Consider the following 19,728-nt stretch of genomic DNA (forward strand, 5'->3'; position numbering starts at 1 on the left):
TTCACATCGTTTGAGAATTTTACAAATGTTTTGAGTCAATGGGCACTTGTTAGCAAAACCCATTAGTTATTATTGTTGCAAGTGGGGAGTAAAAAACATTGAACTGACGTATAGACAGAACTTTCTATTTCTATATGTATTCGTAAATGTAATTTGTCATGTTTCCTTTTGTCATTTTAGAAAACAGGGAAATTATATGGTGTAAGGGCTTACAACAATAAGGCCTTTGTACGGTAGAAGTGCCACCATTGACATTTGATCCAACAGCAGCTTCTCAAAAAGCTCAAAAAGTGAGCTGGTTGGATCAAATATCAAGGGCGCGCGGTACCCCTACTGTATTGTTGTAAGCCCTTACACACAATAAAATCTCTAGAAAACATTTCCAATAATGTAAGCCTAAAACAACACTAAATATAGGCGAAATGATATTCTCACCCCCTATTCTTCCCTGGACCACCCCATTGTAGTGCAAAAGGCGGATCATAAATACACTAGAGGGGGTATGCCTGAGGAAAACAAAGGAGGTGAATATATCACTTCCCTAAGGCTATTTCTATTCGCACTACCATGTTTTAATGAGAAATTATATGCTGTGTGCGCATGAAGGCCATTATCTTTCCAGAAGTAGAGTGGAGCCTACTTCAAAGGATGACCCAAACCACGGTTCAATTGTTTGGCCAAATTATCTCCATAGGATGATCTGAAGCCTCCGATTTATAGAGGTTTCTATAATGTGCCATCCCTCTACAGATTGGAGGGTGAGGATCACTCTATGGAGATAATTTATGTTGTGACCTGGCAGAAGAAAGGTTTGAATCATCCTCTGAAGTGGCCCCAAAATACTAATGGAAAACTATTGGAATTCACGTGCACTCACCATAAAAATCGATAATGGGCCAAAATCACTTGCCTTTAGTTATTCAACCAGCTGTCAAAAGCTGTTACAATTCCCAAAAGCTCTCAGCAGCCGATTCAAAAAGAAACAACAAGGTGAGTTAGGCCCGTTAACAAAACATGGTAGTGCCAAACCTGCATGCATTATCATGTGTACAAAGCCTTATGCAATCCATCCTGTGTATTTAACGTTCTTACATTCAAGGTTTTAAATTTCAGTTTCGGAGGTAATTTCGGTCCTATCCGAAACTGAAATTTTAGCCGAATTCCTAAAATTTCAGCCGGTAACAAGCGCTCGAAATGTCGTTTTTAGGCCGAAATTTCAGCAGAAATTACCGAAATTTATTTCGACCAAAATTACCGAAATTGAAATTCTGTAAATGAATAAAAAAATAATATTTTATCTTAAATTTCGACCGAAATTTGGTATGTTTCGGGAATTTCGGTTTCAGAACGTTTCAGTTTCAGTGTTGACTGAAATTCGAATTTCGGTCGAAACTTACACTAGCTGGCTCATTTCTCATTCGATGATGGCTGATTTGAGATATGAATTTACATGGCCATGAAGTCTATATTGTTATAAGTAAGATTTATGAGAAGTATCACATCTCTAATTATGGACATATGAATAGGATTGATACTGTTTACACCCATTTTGGGATGTTAAAACATAAATTATCAAATAACGTCATCTCCAACAGCTTAAGCTTTTGGGGCAATTGGTTGTTTCACATGGCATCATAGCAAAAGGTCCTGAGTTCAAACCTCATTGATAGTAAATATACACATGCAATGACCAAACCCAAAAGAGGGGTCACATGACCCATGTGTAGGCCAACCCTAAAAGAGGGGCCACACGTGAAGGCAGAGTGTTGAAGTATAAAAGATTAAATAATGCCATCTCCAACAGCTTAAGTTTTTGGGGCAATTGGTTGGGCAACATGGGGTTAGCGAGACTGCGCCCACAGATACCCATTCCAAAAGATATGCCCTATGACTTTAGTCAATTCCCCTTCCCTTAAAAATATCTAAATAATCTCTCTCTCTCTCACACACACACACACACGCACCGCTAAACCAAGACCCCTTTGTGAACCATTCCACCCTCTCTCTCTCATGTAACCCCCTTTCCCTCTCTCATTAATCCCCAATGCACCCTTTTCTCTCTTTAATTGATAGGATGTTCTCTGTGATGCGCTTCCTTTTCTTGGTATGGTAGAGGACGTCATCCTGTTCTTATTGGGCCCATTGATCCCGACTAGTCATATATGAGGGCCCCACCTTCCATTGATCTTGACAGATCATCTAATAAGCTCCATCTTGGAGTCACATTGTCCAAGAATGTAGTTGATAACCACAAGATATATCTTCTAATTAGCCTCGGCTTGAACTCACATTGCCCAAGAGAGGATTTGATCGAAAGCCACTCAGAGATAAATAATCTAATGAGTCTCCCTTCATTGATCTCATTCTATTATTCCCTCTCCAGGTTATATCTTCTCTTTATCGCTTCTATATATTCCCTCTCCAGGTCGATTTCTGTTTCTTATATTATTTTTTTTCTACCTCTCCTCTCTCTCCCTTCACTCCTCGACAAACACCCTGTCTCCCTTAACAGACCAGCAGAAGAACTCGTCAGACCCACATACTAAAAATTAATGTTACAAAAGCAAATTCCTAAAACTTCAATGTTTTTATGATTTGATGACCGTCAGGTGCATTCACACACGGCCAAAGAGAGGGAGCATGAAGCTGACCATGTTCACAATTGAGGTTTTCATGAAAAAGTTAAGAGAACACATGACTAGTTCTTGGGTCCATATTATTTATTCTTTTTTGTTTCTTGTAATACAGAATACATCAAACTTCACTGAGTAGAAGACGTTAAAAGGCCCAAATTATAGCCTACATTTTAAATCCGAGTTAACACTTCTTAATTATAATTAACTTTTCTAAGTAACTAGTAACACCTTACAATTCCCAACAAAAAAAGTCCCAAGAACATAATAAAGGGTTTTGCTAACGAGTGCCATAATTAAGGGCACTTGTTAAGGTGCATAGGGAATGATATTTTACACATCTTTTGATAATAAATTCACAGAAAATGAGTATTTTTATCAAACATTGTGTAAAATGATTGGAAAATATCATTCCCAATGCACCTTAATGGGTGCCCTAAGGGCCCATATAAAATCTCAAGGGAGTAAATTTCCAATATAGCAGTCTCAATCTAGTAGCTCCCAATAGAGTAAAGGGAAATGTTATAAGCACTACTATATTTTGATGAGGGCACTCCTCACTTTATTAAAAGTACGGTATGGCCCGCACCATAGGATGATCCAAACCGTCCATTAGATGGGCCACAGCCTAAATAGGTTGTGCCTCAAAAATCATTTCCATAGGTTGATCCAAACCCTCCGATCTTAATGTTAGAGGGTTGATCCTAACCCTCTATAGATCGGAGGGTTACTATCAACCTATGGAAATGGTTTTTGGGGCACAGCTATTTAGGCTGTGGCTTATCTAATGAACGGTTTGGATCATCCTATGGTGCAGGCCCTACCGTACTTTTAATAAAATGAGAAGTGCCCTCATCAAAATATAGTAGTGCTGAAAACATTTCCCTATGGCTCTGTTTGGTTGCAGGAGCTTGAGTGTGATGGGAGAAGACTAGAAGTCAAACGGCATTCCAAAGCCCGGCAGTCAAGGGGGAGATTTTTGGAACTTCGTCCGGAGGGTTGTTTGGTTACAAGGCTCTGCTCAGGCATTTGGGCGGCATATGATCCACTTTGGATGTTTGGTTGCCGGAATTTGTTCGGAACATGTGTGTAGAAAAAACTCTCGTAGCACGTCTCCGTCATTTCTACATGCTAGGGATCTTGATATTCCAGTAAAAAAACTCCAAATATGTGGATTGCCATTTGGCTTTGGTTGGGTGTCCACGTGGGCAGACAAGCACCCTACAAGCCCGGTGGTCAAACATGCCAATGAAATGCAAATGGCAACCAAATGGGGTTTGGCATTTCAAAATTCCAGACATATTCCCGTCTTTTATCTAAATGCCCGCAACCAAACAAAGCCTAGAGTAAATTCAATGTAGAAAGTTACAAGTATATTCCAAGTTCCAACAGAGAGGTTGGTCGAGTGGTCAAGCTTAGAATTCCACCAATCATACAGTGGAGTACTTCCCAATATTTATCATGGTATGCCTTGTTCTTTGTTAATTTGGCTTAAATTATCAATTATTTTCATTATCAAATTGCATAACATGGCACACATGATCTCAATCATACCTTCGTTGTTAATTATTTTGTTGCCTTTGAAGGCATGCAACTGATGGAGTCTAAATTGCATATCATGGTACATGATTTCAACCATTCATTCAAAAACAAAAAAAAAAACTACCAAAAGATCCATATTTTTTTAGAAAATAACAAAAACACCCTTTATTTCATAACCCTGGGCTCAACATTTTTTTTATCCATTGGATAATCTTGACATTCAATTAAATAAACTTTTGGTCATTGAATGTTGATGGTAAAAAAACTCAGCAGGCCCGACATAGTATCTCAAATGGAGTAAAAATCAAGCCAAGTGGATAATCTTGTCATCCAATTAAATTTACTTTTGGTTGTTGGATATTGTTGGTAAAAAGCTTCAATAGACATCAATCAAGAAATAGTTTAATTTCATCAAGAAAAACTTTGGCAATTAATATAGTTTAGGAAAAGATGATATTGAGGAATCCGGGCAAATCCGATTTGATTTTGCGAAATAAACGGAATAATAGAAATAGACAGGCTAAAATATATACAAACTGAGATTTTATGTGGTTCAACTTAGATGCCCACGGGTGAGAACATGATCTTCCACTATAAGAAAACAAAATCCAAGGATCAACTCTTTCCCCTATTTGGATTGCGAGAAAAACCTTTCCGATGGAAATTTTTTCTTTCCATGATTTAAAGGGAAATTATCTGACTATGGTTAATTTGGTGGGATATTATCATAAACTGAAGGTCAGTCCATGTCAAAATTGAATAGGGCTGATTCAAGTCATCTCTTTTCATGTGTAAAAAAAAGTAAGGAAAATTTTAGAAATATTTTCCTCTCCAAAATTTTCCCAAAAATTAAAAAATCCCATCTCACCCCCCAACAGAAAATCCAATTTAAAATAACCTCTCTTTTCTACTTTGTACTCCACAATTAGGAGCTTTTATATTAGATTTTACAAGACTCAAAGGAGCCCTTGGATTCCCACCAAAACAAAACCCGTGGCAGCATAATTTGGTAGCTAGAGATAAAGAAACAACTTTGTATTTATCTGGAGAGGAGAAGGAGATCCACATCTCTCAATGACTGAGAAACACTGCTAGAATAGTACGAGTTGCAAGAAATGGTGCAGTTTCAAGTGGGAAAGATTTTATCTTATCTGTAACCAGCAAAGACTCGAAAGAGAAAAACAAATCATGGCTTTATTTCAGTCCATACTGGCCTGCTACATACAGAGCTCTAAAAGATTAATGACCTAAGCCTCGATTCTCTACCCAACTTTGACCACTCATGAGGAAACTAAAATCAAAATAAAAACAACTAGCAAGAAAACTGGTGTTTACATCCCTTTCACTTATTATGAAGAAAGAGAGTGACTCTCAGTCAGGTGCCAAGAGCTGGGCCCACCGTCCTATTGTCAACATGATGTCTACCCTTCATCTTCAATGGAGCCCACCAATCGAATGAACGGTCCAGCTCATGAAGAATAACAGATCATATGTTTCTAATAATTTCTTAATCTAGGCATGCTTACTATCTTTTTTCTTCAATTGCTTCACCTTATCAACTTGCATGAATTATTAACTAGAGTGATCTAAGTTCTTTGTATTGTCTAATGTGTTTATTGTAGACATACAAGATACGTTGTAGAACAGCTGAAGAAGAATTTGAAATGTAATCGTTGAATTAATCTCTTCTTAGAAAATGAGTCGGTATGACATACTGTTTCCTAACTCTGTTTGGATGCCCAGTTAGTGGGGTAAGGTAGAATGCCTGGAGGAGACATGAATTGGAAAACATAGGAACTTACCTGGGCTTTCTACTGTTTGGTTAGGCTTGAAAATAAGTAAAGAATAAAATACACACACATAGATGGATATAAGAGAGAGCCCAGGTACGGATGAGCGGAGAGGGATAGACTTGAGAGGATGAGAAAAAGCCTCTGAAAATTAGGAAACAAAAAAACCTAACTTCAAGTAGCGTATTCTATGTATTTGTTTTTAAGGATCATGCTCTTTCCACTCGTGCCCTCTCAACTCTCTCCCCATCTAAGGTGCACTTTAACAATTAGACCCATGAATATTCCAAGGAATAATTTTTCATAGCTGCCAAACATGCCCACGAGGCATTATATATCTGAAGGAAAGTGTGGCCAGTGCATGGGATTAGGAAGAGAGGGAGTGAGTGTGTTTAGCGAGATGACGTGAACATTAAGGGAAACCATTATGATCTTTTGTTTTTGCTGATAGTGAATCTCTCTTCGACTCACCTGTGAATGCAGGCACCTTTCCTAAACCACGTAAAATGCTCGTGTTAACTTTGGGCTTGTTATTTTTGTTTCCTTTTTAGAGTGATCAGATAAATACACTTGCCTGTATGATTTTCTACAAGTTGTGTGACAAGACACTTGACTAGATATAAGCAATAGTTAAATGATTCATGCAGTGGGCTAGAACTACAAGTGGATTCACTTGTCCAATGATCTAAACTACCAAGTTGTTTGAGGTTATTTTGGATGGGGCATGGATCCACTCACACGGGACATTCTAAAATAGTTTTGTTTTAGATTTGAGAATCGATTTTGAGTCCAAAACCGATTATCGTACACACGGCACAAGGGATTTGCTAGTGGAAACCCATTTCGGGCTCATTTTTTAGCAGATTTTCTCTAATTCATTTAATGCATCCGTGTGGTTCTTCACCTGCAAAAGTGAGCCACGAAATGGGTTTCCTCGAAATTAAATCCTATGGATAAAACATCACACACTAAAGATTGATAGATCCTATTTTTCAAAAAATTACATGATTCCTCAGAGAGTAGTAGAGACAAGCCATAGTCTCCTCATAGTTACCTCGTAGAATAGTGGTATGCAATGTTTGGTTCTCAACAACGCAAAGTGATAGGCGGTATCATTTCCATTATAGAGAGAGAGAGAGAGAGAGAGAGAGAGAGAGAGAGAGCATCAACCCCAAGAAAATCCAAGCAAAAAACCACCAAAAGATAGTCAAGAGGCATCACTGTTGGTCTATGGGGATTTCATTCCTAGGAAACATTGATGACATGGCACCCAAAACCCAAGTAAAACCCCCAAGAAGGCCCAGCTTTTGGGCAATCTGGCCATCCCTGCTGGTCTCAGTTTCATTGCTGCCTCGTGGAAATCTAGAGTGAAAAAGCCCATTTTTACTTCCCTTTCTACTGAGGGAAGGCAACCAAATGGAGCTTAAAAAAAGGATGACCCATAAAAGTGTTTTTTGCTCAAAGGAGTCTGAGATCTCAAGTGCAAAGTACTTAACAAAAATCAAGTAGATGTTTCCATAAGACACATTGATAATCAAAATTTACTGTTCGTGGAGAAAAGGAAAAGCCATTTCCAGTGACCACAAATTCATCATAACAGAACAGCAGATAGGGCCTCCCTAATGTCAGAGGCCATTGCAACTGCTAGCGTGACTCAACCAGTATGTACAAAGGCTTACCATTTAACCTCTCCCGACCCTGCATCAAAAACATCCAGTCAAGCCACAATAGAGAAGTAAAGATTGGAGTGTCAGTATTGAAACAAGGGAGTGTCGGTATCAATTCCCTCTTTTATTTTTCACTTTCCATTGCAGTTGGGATGATACAATAGGATGATTGCATTCTTGCTTCTTCAGTTTAAGCTGTTTAAATTGTGTTTGTATGTCTAATTATCTAGCACCACTGCATTTAAATTAGGAGATTTTATGTGATGCAAGACCGTGTAGTCCAGTATTTTTCAAAAAATACTGTACAGACCACACCATTGGATGATCGAAGCCGTCTGTTTGATGGGCCACAACGTAAATAGGTTGTGTTCCAAGAATCATTTCCATAGGACGATCCCAACCCGTCGATCTATAGAGGTTACCATAATATGCAGTTCCTCTAGATCGTCTGGCTAAGATAATCCTATGGAAATGATTTTGGGGACAACCTATTCACATTGTGGCCAATCAAACAGACAGCTTGGATCATCCAGTGGTGTGGTCTCTACAGTACTTTTCAAAAAATACTGGACGATACAGGCTTACACCATATGACTGCTTTCGATAAACTACCATTGCAATCTTCTACAAGGTAAGTTTCTGCTGGAAGTGCTTTGATGCTTTGTGTACAGTTTTTTGGGAATCTAACAAGTGCTAGAAGCTAATCATCAGAGTGCAAAACTGAAGGAGTGCAATTATCAAATACCGGAGTGAATAACGACCATAAGTGTGGCATTGGGGTGAGCCAACTCCCACTTGGCTGCATTCCCGTCGGAGTAGTCCTCATTTTGTCCTACAAAGTCAATCAAATCTCCTTTGATTCTCGAGTTATGACGGTGCCCTGCCGAGTCGACTGGGATTTTCTTTGGCTGCATTTTGGCTCCCACCCTCATTTTGAAACACTAGCTTTTAGGAACACTATTTGGAACTACTATTGCCCAACGCTCAATCACAATAGTTCTAGTTAAGACTCAATTATTCAATTTTTGAATCACAGAATTCTTATTTTATTAAAGCATCTGTGTTACACCTTTGTAACAACAGCATAAGACCCGGCATTAAAAATAAAAAACAGCAATAAAAGACCTGCAGGAGAGCCCTAAGAGGCAATTAATTAAGAATATGGAGATTTTGGATATCCTTAGACGCATTTATTGTTAATATTGTGCTTTTGAAGCTAGGCTGAAAAGCCCCTTAAACTAAGATGTCTCACTAGTGTCTTTCAGCTCTAGTAAACCACATTGCAAGGCTCAGAGAGCATTTGTATATCTCATAACATGTACAAAAAAAAGCTGTCATAAAGTTCCATTGTTCTTTCCACCAACACATGCCTCAATCAGTAGAAAAAAACAATGTTCATCCTCATGGTAGGATCTACTACCATTTCTACTCTTATTAAACCACATTGCAAGTTTCAGAGAGCACTTGTGTGTGTGATACAAGCAAATGAATGTATACGAAAAGGCTGTCATAAAGTTTCATCGTTCAGGCGGACGTGACCAGTCCTAGTTAAACTAGGAATTTTAGTGTAGTTGTGTCGTGGTACGATTCTAGTTAAACTAAAAGTTTAGTTAGAAGTTTGACTTTTTGTATGGTGGATGTTTTAGCTATTTTTTGTTTTTATGGAGTCTAATTTGAACAGGACTTTATTAATCGGTTAGTTTAGTTTTAAAAGAGAGGGCAGGAACGTGTGGTGATGTGGTTGTTTTAAGGTAGGATTTTAATCGTAGTGGAGATATACTTCTAGTGAGATTTGGTTTTAGTTTCTTAATAAAAAGAGAGTGCAAAGCGTTAAGTGGTGTAATGCTTTGAAATTATATTCAAGGGAAAAAGTTTCTTCCCTTATTGTTTTTTCTTCTTGATTTATTTTCCTCTTTCTTGGATTTCTTCTTTAACACAACCTATAGGAGGTTGAGCTCGAATAGGGTAGAAGTGGTAGTAGGCCCTCCAATAAGGATTGGCATTTTTTCTGCTAATTAAGGCAAGTGGCGGCAAAAAGAACGATGAAACTTTATGATAGCCTTTTCCTATACATTCACTTGCTTGCATCACACACATACAAGTGTTCTCTGAAACTTGCAATGTGGTTTACTAGAGCAGAGAGGGTAGTAGACCCTACCATGAGGATGAACGTTTTTTCTGCTGATTGAGGCATGTGTTGGTGTAAAGAACAATGAAACTTTATAATAGCATTTTCATATACATGTCATCAGATACACAAGTGCTCTCTAAGCCCTGCAATGCGGTCTACTGGAGCTGAAAGACACTAGCGTGACACCTTTAGTTTATGGGGCTTTTCAGCCTAGCTTCAAAAGCACAATATTAATAATAAATGCGTCCAAGGATATCCAAAATCTCCATATTCTTAATTAATAGTCTCTGAGGGCCCTCCTGCAGGTCCTACACTCCCTCCAATCTCGTGCACGAGTCAGTGGTGACTCTAACACTCCCCTCAGCACAAACTCTCTATTGGTCACGCCAAGCTCCTTCTAAACTTTGGAAACTTCTTGTAATATTATAACCATTTGGCAAATATGTCAGTGACTTGCTCATCTGAACAAACTGACATGAGAGAAATTTCTACGCGAAGCACCTTTTCTCTGATAAAGTGATAATGTACTTCAACGTACTTTCTTCTGCCATGGAACACTAGATTTTCTGCTAGCTTGATTGCGCTCTCATTGGTTTAGGTCTTCCTCCATTAACTACATTAGCCACACACACTGTTGTGATGCCATTGTCACAACACGATACTCTGCTTGAATTGTTGATATAGAAACGGTTGATTGTCTTTTACTGCACCATAAAATGACTCGGTCTTAGGCTAAAAACATACCATGTAGTAGATCTTCGTGCGGAAAAAAGCATAATCCGCATCGCAAAATCCCACAACTTCACAGTCACCACATTTTCTCCTTCATCTACTTGAAGCTTTGCATTAACCTCCATCAGAGTATAAATTGGATTACATTCGACCTTTCTGAATCGCTTGAGTAGATCATTGTCATAGTTCTCTGTTGACTGATAAATATGCATTTCTTAGTTCGTATTCCTGTGATCTCTTCCAAACTGTCTTCAATAACGATTAGATCATCAACATATACTAGCACCGCTGAAATCTTATTAGTCATAAACTTCACAAAGAGATTGGAATTTGACGATGCCATTGAGTACTCACTAATGCTAGGTTTGGTTGCGTGGGGTGGCATGGAGAGTAGTGGAATAGGAAGTCAAAGGGAGGTGACAAGCATTTTGATTTGCCTAGAATTACCTCGGAGAATTGTGTAGTAATGTTTGGTTGCACGGCATATACTCGGAGAGTAAGAGAGTAAGTAGTGTGTGTCATTACCAATATAGGGAGAGAAGAGAGAGAGGGAAGAGCGAGAAAGAGAAAGCACCATTCCCTAGAAAATTCAACCATAATTCTTTGCTTCTGGAAGAAGGGGACAAAAAAGAGACAAGCAATTATTACGTGGGAGACATCCAAGGGAATTAAAGGGAGTCAAATGTTATTTTGGCAACCAAACGTGGAATGGCATGCCAAAACCAAGCAATATTCCGACAGCTGCCGAGCTTTTGTGCAACCAAACAAAGCATAATAGTGAGAAGCTCCACTATCTTTCCATAGCACGCTCTTAGAGCCTATTTCAAGCCATATAAAAGCCTTCCGTAACTTACACGTATTAGTACTCCCAAACCCCATGGGTTGCTTCATAAAAAAAATTCCAATCCACTTCACCATGCAAGAATGCATTGTTCAATCCATTTGTCATAACTTCCACTCTATACAAGCAGCAAGGGCTATGAGCACACGAACAGTCGAAATTTTAGCTAATGGACTGAACATTTCATCATAATCATACCCGTACTTCTAAGAGAATCTGTGAGGAACAAGCCTCGCTTTGAACCTCTCTACCGATCCATCTACTTTGGTCTTTACCTTGTACACCCTCTTACATGAAATAGGTGTCACTCCAACCGGGAGTGGCACTAGATCCCACGTTTCATTATGCTTCAAGGCTTGGATCTCCTCTTCCATTGCTTGCGCCCATTCAGGAACACCATGTGCCTCTTCAAAAGGCGTCCAAACTTCATCAACAAATGTCGCTACACGTGCCACATATGCAAACATTAGATTTGGATGACATACCTGAGAGGATTTTCTAGGCTTGACTTCTTTAGCATGAGATTCCTCTAGCTAAGACTCATTTGTACATGTTTTCCATGAACTTCGCTGGTTTGGACTTTTTGAGCTTTCTTTTCTAGGAATCACCTCTGGAGGTTTTAATGATTCGACACCACCTCCACTAAAGTCACAATAGAATGGAACGTCTGCCGTATGATTCAAACATCTCAATTCAGCTATCCAATCTCTGAAATAGTCTATTCGGTTACCTTTGTTTATGTATACTAAACTCGCGACATCCATAACCTTTACAGTCGTAAAGGCAACTCTATACGGATCAACATGTTCTTCTATGATACAGAGAAAAGCATTTCATTTATTACCGCTATCTCTCTTTTGGGGATATTCAGAAGTTGCAGTGATACCTTCCTTATTCTCTTTCCTTGGTGGACAACAATCTCTGGCAAAGTGGCTCGACTTACCACAATTGTAACAAGCCCATCATGGTCCCTAGTGGCAAGTTTCATTTCTCATAATCACGGTTACTTGATGTTCCCCCTTGATCACTCCTTGCTTTTGATTTGATCTAGCCTTTTGCTAACTTTTATGATTCTTTTTTGAATTGGAATTATAAGACTTGCTTCCACGGCCAGCGAAGAGAATGAGAGGCTAGGCGTAGAGAAGAGAGAAAAGAACGGCAAACAAATGCTTCCTACGAAGCAACCTTCTCGAGGGACCTATTGTATTGAGAACCTGGTAGAATGTAGTAATGAAAAACGCACTCGGAAGCAAGCGCGAGCGAACACATTCTCTCAAGGAATGAATTGCGCTACCCTCCCCCCCCCCCCCCCCCCCCTTGAACATAACTTTTTTGCTTTTGATTTGATTTGGCCTTCGGTTAACTTTTATGATTCTCTCTTGAATTGGAATTGTAAGACCTGCTTCCTCGGCCAGCAAAGAGAACCTCATTCTCTTTTCTTATAGATCCATCCATTTGCTTAGCTAGACTTTCTTGATTTGCTAAGAGACTCCAAATCAAGTAGCTTTGGTTGAGTTGGCCACCCTTGGATTGTTGTGCTGAATCTACTGTATTCGTGTTTCAATCCTCGGATTATTATCATCCGCATCTGTCTTAGTAACGCTAGACTCTTGGTTGAGTTGTGATATTTCACAACCTTCATGAAAATACTAAGCAACCATCATGTTTTCTTGAGATATGGAGCCTATCTCGTTTTTTAGTATATGTAATCTTGCATCGTTAGTTTTTTTTAAAACAAAGTGAAAAGCACATCCCATGCTTCTTTTGGACTCTTGGCCTCCCGAATATGATCGAGCAAATCCTACTGAATGGTCACCTTCAACACTGATACAGTCCGAAAATCAGCGGTTCATCGTTGCCCAGCAACGGAGGCAAAATAGATAAAAAGAAGAAAAAAGGGGCCCTTCGATCACCGTCGTACGGAATAAAATACATTGATCGCTGTCGAAGGGGATGCGATTTACTTTGAGGATCATACTCTACATCATAATCTCCATGACGAAGCGATAATGTCATGATCTTGAGCCGGCTTGAATTCATAAATATCAGCTGTATGCTTCAATGTATGATCTAATAAAAAAGGATCAATATAAATTAATAAAGAAATTGATGTAATATTTTTCATTCAATGTCTTTTCAACGTCTAATGATTCGTCTAAAATATTGTTAGATCCAAATTCTTTTGCTTCTTCGTTCTTGCTATCACATAACACATCAAATACCCCTCTTCAAGTGATTCGTAATCACTTTGTCAACATCAAAAGCTAATGACTCCTTATCTGAACTTTTACCAACGATTAACAATCCATCATCTGAATATTCATCATATATTGGTGGTGATTCCCAATTTATGATCTCAGTAATACCCGGTAAAAATAACAATTACTATGCATAAAAACTATTCACATGTTACTATTCCTCTCATTTTTTCCAATAAATGGAGCAGCCAGAAAGAGAAAAGGAAGAAAGAGAGAGAAAAGGGGAGAGGATAGGGAGAAGAAGGAAAATGTTAGGAGAATCACTTCTCCTTGATCGTTGTCATCTTCAAGGTCAAGAATCTTCAAATTCCCACTTCACAGGTTTAATAAGGCAGGTGATAGCTAGACTCGACTAGTATCTTTTCTCAATGAAAGTGATAGAGATATGATTATATATTATTTTATTCAGATATTTCTTATCCGTTTTTAGATATTTCTTATGTTTTACTTCAAATATTCATTGTTTACATTTGGAAAATATCAAATCATATTTGTTTCAAAATGATGAAATGTGTTTCATTCTCGAAAATGAAATGAATGTTGGATTTCATATGCACGAAAAGTTTGAACGAAAATGAGAAATAAGAAATGAAAGAGGTAATTGTGCGATAGTCTCTCTCGTGTGACGTGTTTGTACCTCTGAGCCGTCGACTTACCCAAAAGCGGAAGCGAGCCAAGTCCAAAGCGGACAATACGAGGATGAGGCGGATCATTACAGGAAACTTAAAAAATAGAAACAGTTGGAAACTATTGGGCTTTAAATGGTTTGTTTTACTATCTGGTTAAATTATTTCTATAAAAAAATCCTATTAGTATTAGTTTTAAATTCACATTATGTTCTATTTAAAATACTGCATTTTTTTATAGAACCGTCTCTTATTATTGATTTCAGCTACTTGTCGAAGCTTCTATATACCTGCTCTCCTAACCCACTTTTTCCCACCAGGATTTGAAAATTTGGATGCGTGAGTATTTGTCAATGAGGAATCTTAATTATGAGAAGTGTGAAAGCAACTTGAGGAAATACGAAAATGATGAACCTAGTCAATCTCCTCAGATGTAAAAAGGTTTTGAATGTCATACTTAGGATTTTTGTAAATTCATGATGTACTTTAACCTTCCGCTGTGTAATTACAGGAATAAATATGTTTTGTTGCCCGTAGCGATCTATGCTGTAAAAAATCCGGGTCGTTACAATTTCTTGCTCCAAGTAATAATACAACAATTTTATGTCTGGTGTTACCTCCTAATCTTGGCATACAACTCTCCTTTAAAGTGATCGAAGATACACTTTTAGTCATCACAAATCCACACAAACGTTGCTACCAAACTTCAACCCAAAGAAAGAATTTGCTTTGATACCAACTGATGCACTATGAAAACTCGGAGGTTCTTCGTCCAGCAGCGGAGGCAAAAATAGATAAAAAGAAGAAAAGTGGACCCTTCGATCACAGTCGTAGGGAATAAAATACTTCGATCACAATCAAAGGGGATGAGATTTACTTTGTTCCTGTCTGAGTCGAGTTTTTTTTTTTTCGAATGATCCCCAATTTTATTTTATTTTTAAAAAGACCGAGATGATCAAGATACAAGATACAAGAGAACCAAAAGATAAAAAATACATGAGGTACCAAAAAAAATCACGACGGAAGAGATTCAAAAAGTGCCAAGGAATCTTTAGAGACCCCCAATTTAGGCAACCTATTGGCCACCTCGTTTGCCGATCGACAGACATGCTTGGAGGATAGATCAAAAGATCCAATACAATCTGAAATCTCATCAAAGTATCTATCAAATTTCTAAAGATTCCTTTGGGACCCCTTAAGCCACTTGATGGCGTTCAAAGAGTCCCCTTCGATCACTACCTGGTCCATCCCATTAGAGGCCAATAGTTTGATGCCCTGATGGACCGCCCGAACCTCGGTTTCCTCTATCCCAATGGGACCCACAAAGGCCCAAACAATCCCCATTGGTCATTTCTCAACACCCCTCCGATACTGGCCGGGCCTGGATTACCCAAGCTAGATCCATAAAAGTTTAGCTTAAGAAAGCCTAGAGGCGGAGATTCCCAAATTTGAGAAACAACTTGCTTATTTTCCACGCTCATGCATACTTCATTTTAACCTTCCCAAAGATCATACGTTGAAATAGATGCTAAGTATGGGAGAGCTTTTACTCTGGAGATTGTAAGTCCTATCACTCTAATGAAAAGGAAAGCGAGTCCCCTCACTTGGCCCTTGAATAGCCTCGCATGTCTTTCCTTCCATAATATCCAAATAGTGGCTAAAAAGGAAACGTACCACAAAATTTTCGTTTTTTTCTTCCAAGGGATCTTAGACCAACTATGGAGAAGTTCCATGATTGATTCGAGGAAAACCCGATGGATACCAAATCTATTGAGTACCTTACCCCAAACTGCCCTCGCCAATTTACCATGAAGAAGAATATGATTTGTCGTTTCACCTGCCTCAATGTATCATTTTCCTTCTTCTCAAGAAATCCACAATCTGAATCCTCTCAAGATAAATTGCCCATCCAAAAACACCAACTCTAGGTGAGACTTGGATTGTCCAAACATAGGCAATTTTTCGTAGAAGTCATGTTTCTCATCAGGAGAATTCATTGTCAAAGTCGAGTTTCTCATAGCGAAACTGAAAAATACTCAAAAGTTTTCAAAGAACTCAAAAGCCTTACAATGTTTTTTCATTCAATAATAAATAAAAAAAGTCCCTTAGAATGCCTTCATAATAACTATTATAAGAAAAGGAACCGTTCATCTAAAATAACTTAAATAAAACTTAAAAACAAGACTAAAATAACCCTAAAATACTGTTCCCTTAATAGACTAGTATCATGATCGTAAATCAGCCATAACTCTCTCAAATCATGTCCAAAACGTGTAATCTTGGGGGGTTCGTTAGATAGGTAATCAAAAATCTTTCTAATGATACCAAAATCAAGCCAAACGAACTAGATTTGCTGCTTAAAATGTAGGCTACAAAAAAAATGATTAAAATAGAATTTGAAGAATAATAAACATTTTCCATGACATAGGCCCTTGGAATAATATTGCTTGGGCTACCAATAACTCCAAAGGCCCTTGGAAGCTAGAAAACTCTATTGGGAAATTCAGGATATGGTACGTTCCATAGGTCCTAGAATAGAACATAAGAGAAGATCGACCAATGAGATGGCGGATCGACTGGCCAAAGACGGCGTGCGCTTTTGGAATCGATAGTTATATCTACCAAGACTCCCACTGTGGGTGATGGGATGGCGATCTTTAATATTTAACTTTGCAAGCATATTAGTATTGCCCATCTGGATGTAATATTTTCGGCTTTTAAAACTGTTAGACATGGGGATATCTTGTCCCCTTGGATGTAATTCTTCTTATCTGGGAATATAATGTCACTTATAAAAAAAAGGAACTTCTTCCATGCCAAACGATCTTGGTTGTTTTCCTCTGCATCAAATATGAATGTTGCTTTATCGGCATTGATCTTCCATTTCCCGTCTCTGCAGCTCCGTACGGAGCAATCGTTTCTGCACTAATCACTATCTCCCATAGATCTTGCCCCTAAAGATACAATTCTATGGAAGACTTTCAACACTAATAATTAGTGCCATTCAACTTCTCAATCTCGTTGATCCAATGGACGAGATCCAACTCCTTAATTGGATAACTATTTTTGGTAAATACGTATTTACCATTTTCAGTAATACAAATTTACTAATGAATAGCAAGCTTAAAGTCAGATCTCAGATCTTCAACTTCTATGTTTGATCTCTGAGTTATCTCGTCCCTATGGCTTGATCTTGCTTTCTTCAATCGACGATCGAATACACCAATCCTAAATATATAAACGTAGGAGATCTCGTTCGTCTGGCTTGATCTTACTTCCTTCGACGATCTTTCACTAGTCCCAGACCGGCAGCTCTGATACCACTTGTTAAAGAAGAAATCAAAGCAAGAGGAGAATAACTCAAGAAGGAAAACAAATTAAGGACATAAACCTTTTCTCTTGAATATAATTTCAAAACATTACACCACTTCACTTTTGCACTTGTCTTTTGTAAACAAACTAAAACCAACTCTCATTAGAAGTATATCTCCAGTACAATTAAAATCCTAACTTAAAACAACAACACCACACGTCCTTGCCCTCTCCTTTAAATCTAAACTAACCAACTAATAAAGTACTATGCTAATTAGATTCCATAAAAAATAACTACAACAGCTACCAAACAAAAGCTCAAACTTTTTTTATGAACGGTAAGAATAAATTTCATTAAAAGGACCGAGGAGGTCTCAATAAGGGAACAAGAACAATAAGAAAAGAACAACTCCAGTAGGGGTTGGATATATAAGAACCCAAAGGAGACAAGACTCAAGGGGGAAGAAAATCAAACTCCACCACCGCCCTTAACACTCCAACTCTAGCTAGGGAGTCAACAACTAAATTAGCCGACCTACGTACATGGCAAAACGATACATTAGTTCCGGCAACTCTATCTTGGATCTCGTCAAAAAAAGATGCAAAACGCCAAGGATGCGAATGAGATTCCTTCAGCCATCTAATCACATTGAGCGAGTCTCCTTCTATCACCACTTTCTGAAGGTCAATATTCTCAAGCAATTTAATACCATGATGGACTACTCACACTTCAGCTTCACTCGCATCTGCCAAACCTATAGGGCCTGAGAAAGCCCACACAACCGAACCCTGATCATCTCTGAGAACACCCCCAATACTAGAAGGACCCGAATTTCCCTAACCGAAACCATCAAAGTTTAGCTTAAGAAATCCAGCCGGCGGAGGAACTCAATCTTGAACTATTGTAGATTCCCATTCAGAGTCACGACAAATCTCCTTCCAACCAAACCAAAGATCATAGGCTGAGACAAATCTAAAGCAAGGGAAAAGTTCTTGCCCAAGATATGACGGAAGAAATGACCTTATTGTAAGTAAAAATTGCGCCCCCTTGGAGTAACCTTTGAATACCCGAGCATTATGCTCTTTCCAAAAAATCCATATGGCGGCAAAGCGGGATACATTCCATAAGATCTTCCCAACTTTCTTCCAAGGGACTACAAACCAACTCTCCAACACTTCCAAGAGTAAAGCAAGAAAGACACACGATATATCAAACCTTGCTAGAATGCGACTCCGAACTTCTCTAGCCATCTTACAATGTAAAAACAAGTGGCCCACTGGTTCCCCAGTGGTCAATAATCAACATCTTTCTAGCTCTCAAGAAATAGATCATCTGAATTCTTTCTATGACTCCAGCCCAACCGAGAATGCACACCCTCGGAGGAGCTTGGATGGCCCAAACTTTGGCAACTTTGGAAGGCGCTGTGCAAGATACAAGATTGGAGTAGAATGACTTCACATAAAACTTCACCCGAGTTCCAGATCCAAACCCTTTTATCCAAGCCACTTCTCTTTATATAGCACCCCTCGAGCAATTCCATGAAACGGCCAACTGCCCCAAGTTCCCTATCAAAGAAATTACGCCTAAAGATAGCCATCCAAATAACCGCGTTATCTCTATGTTCAAAATAGCCAGTAACCAGCGCTTCTTTCAGCACTGCCAAAGAAAACAACTCAGGGAAAAGCTCCTTCAGAGGCAAACAGGAACACCTTTTATCAAGCCAAAACCTTACACGATCTCTTGAATATACTCTAAATCTCACACCAAGAAGAAATTTGTGCTGAAATTTCAAGACATCTCGCCATAAGGTCATACTTGAATGTCTAAACAGATCTTCCTACTCCCAATGCCCAATAGTTGACCTGTACTTGCTGGATATCACCCTTTACCACAATTGGGACTCCTCCTCCCCAAATCTCCAAAGCCACTTACCAAGGAGAGCTTGGTTTACCTCTTTTAATTTTCTGATACCAAGACCTCCCCCATTAATAGGTTTACAAACCGACCACTTAACCAAGGGAATACCTCTACTTTCATCAGAACCACCCCAAAAAAACCTGCTCTGAATTTTCTCAATTCTATTACCCCTTATTGTCCAGTGATTTGGGTCGCAAAACCCCAAACGCGGTACGTTAGCAACCTTAATTGCTAAAAATGGCGACCCCGTTGTCCCGTACTACAACAAACTCGCATAT

The 19,728-nt window shown here is 38.7% G+C and overlaps 1 protein-coding gene across 1 annotated transcript in view; it reads right to left on the reverse strand.

Moving 5' to 3' along the window:
- Positions 1-7,400: 7,400 nt before the first annotated feature.
- The window catches only part of LOC143885026 (adenine phosphoribosyltransferase 3-like), a 28,302-nt gene continuing 15,974 nt past the window's right edge, over positions 7,401-19,728 (reverse strand). The window contains exon 6 of the mRNA XM_077388976.1: positions 7,401-7,663. Within this exon, the coding sequence (XP_077245091.1) occupies positions 7,610-7,663 (54 nt within the window). The 3' untranslated portion in view covers positions 7,401-7,609. The remainder of the gene's footprint in view (positions 7,664-19,728) is intronic.

This window comes from Tasmannia lanceolata, unplaced genomic scaffold, assembly GCF_043159265.1.
Source record: "Tasmannia lanceolata isolate RefF3 unplaced genomic scaffold, GAP_Taslan_0.1 ptg000008l, whole genome shotgun sequence".
Taxonomy (NCBI): domain Eukaryota; kingdom Viridiplantae; phylum Streptophyta; class Magnoliopsida; order Canellales; family Winteraceae; genus Tasmannia; species Tasmannia lanceolata.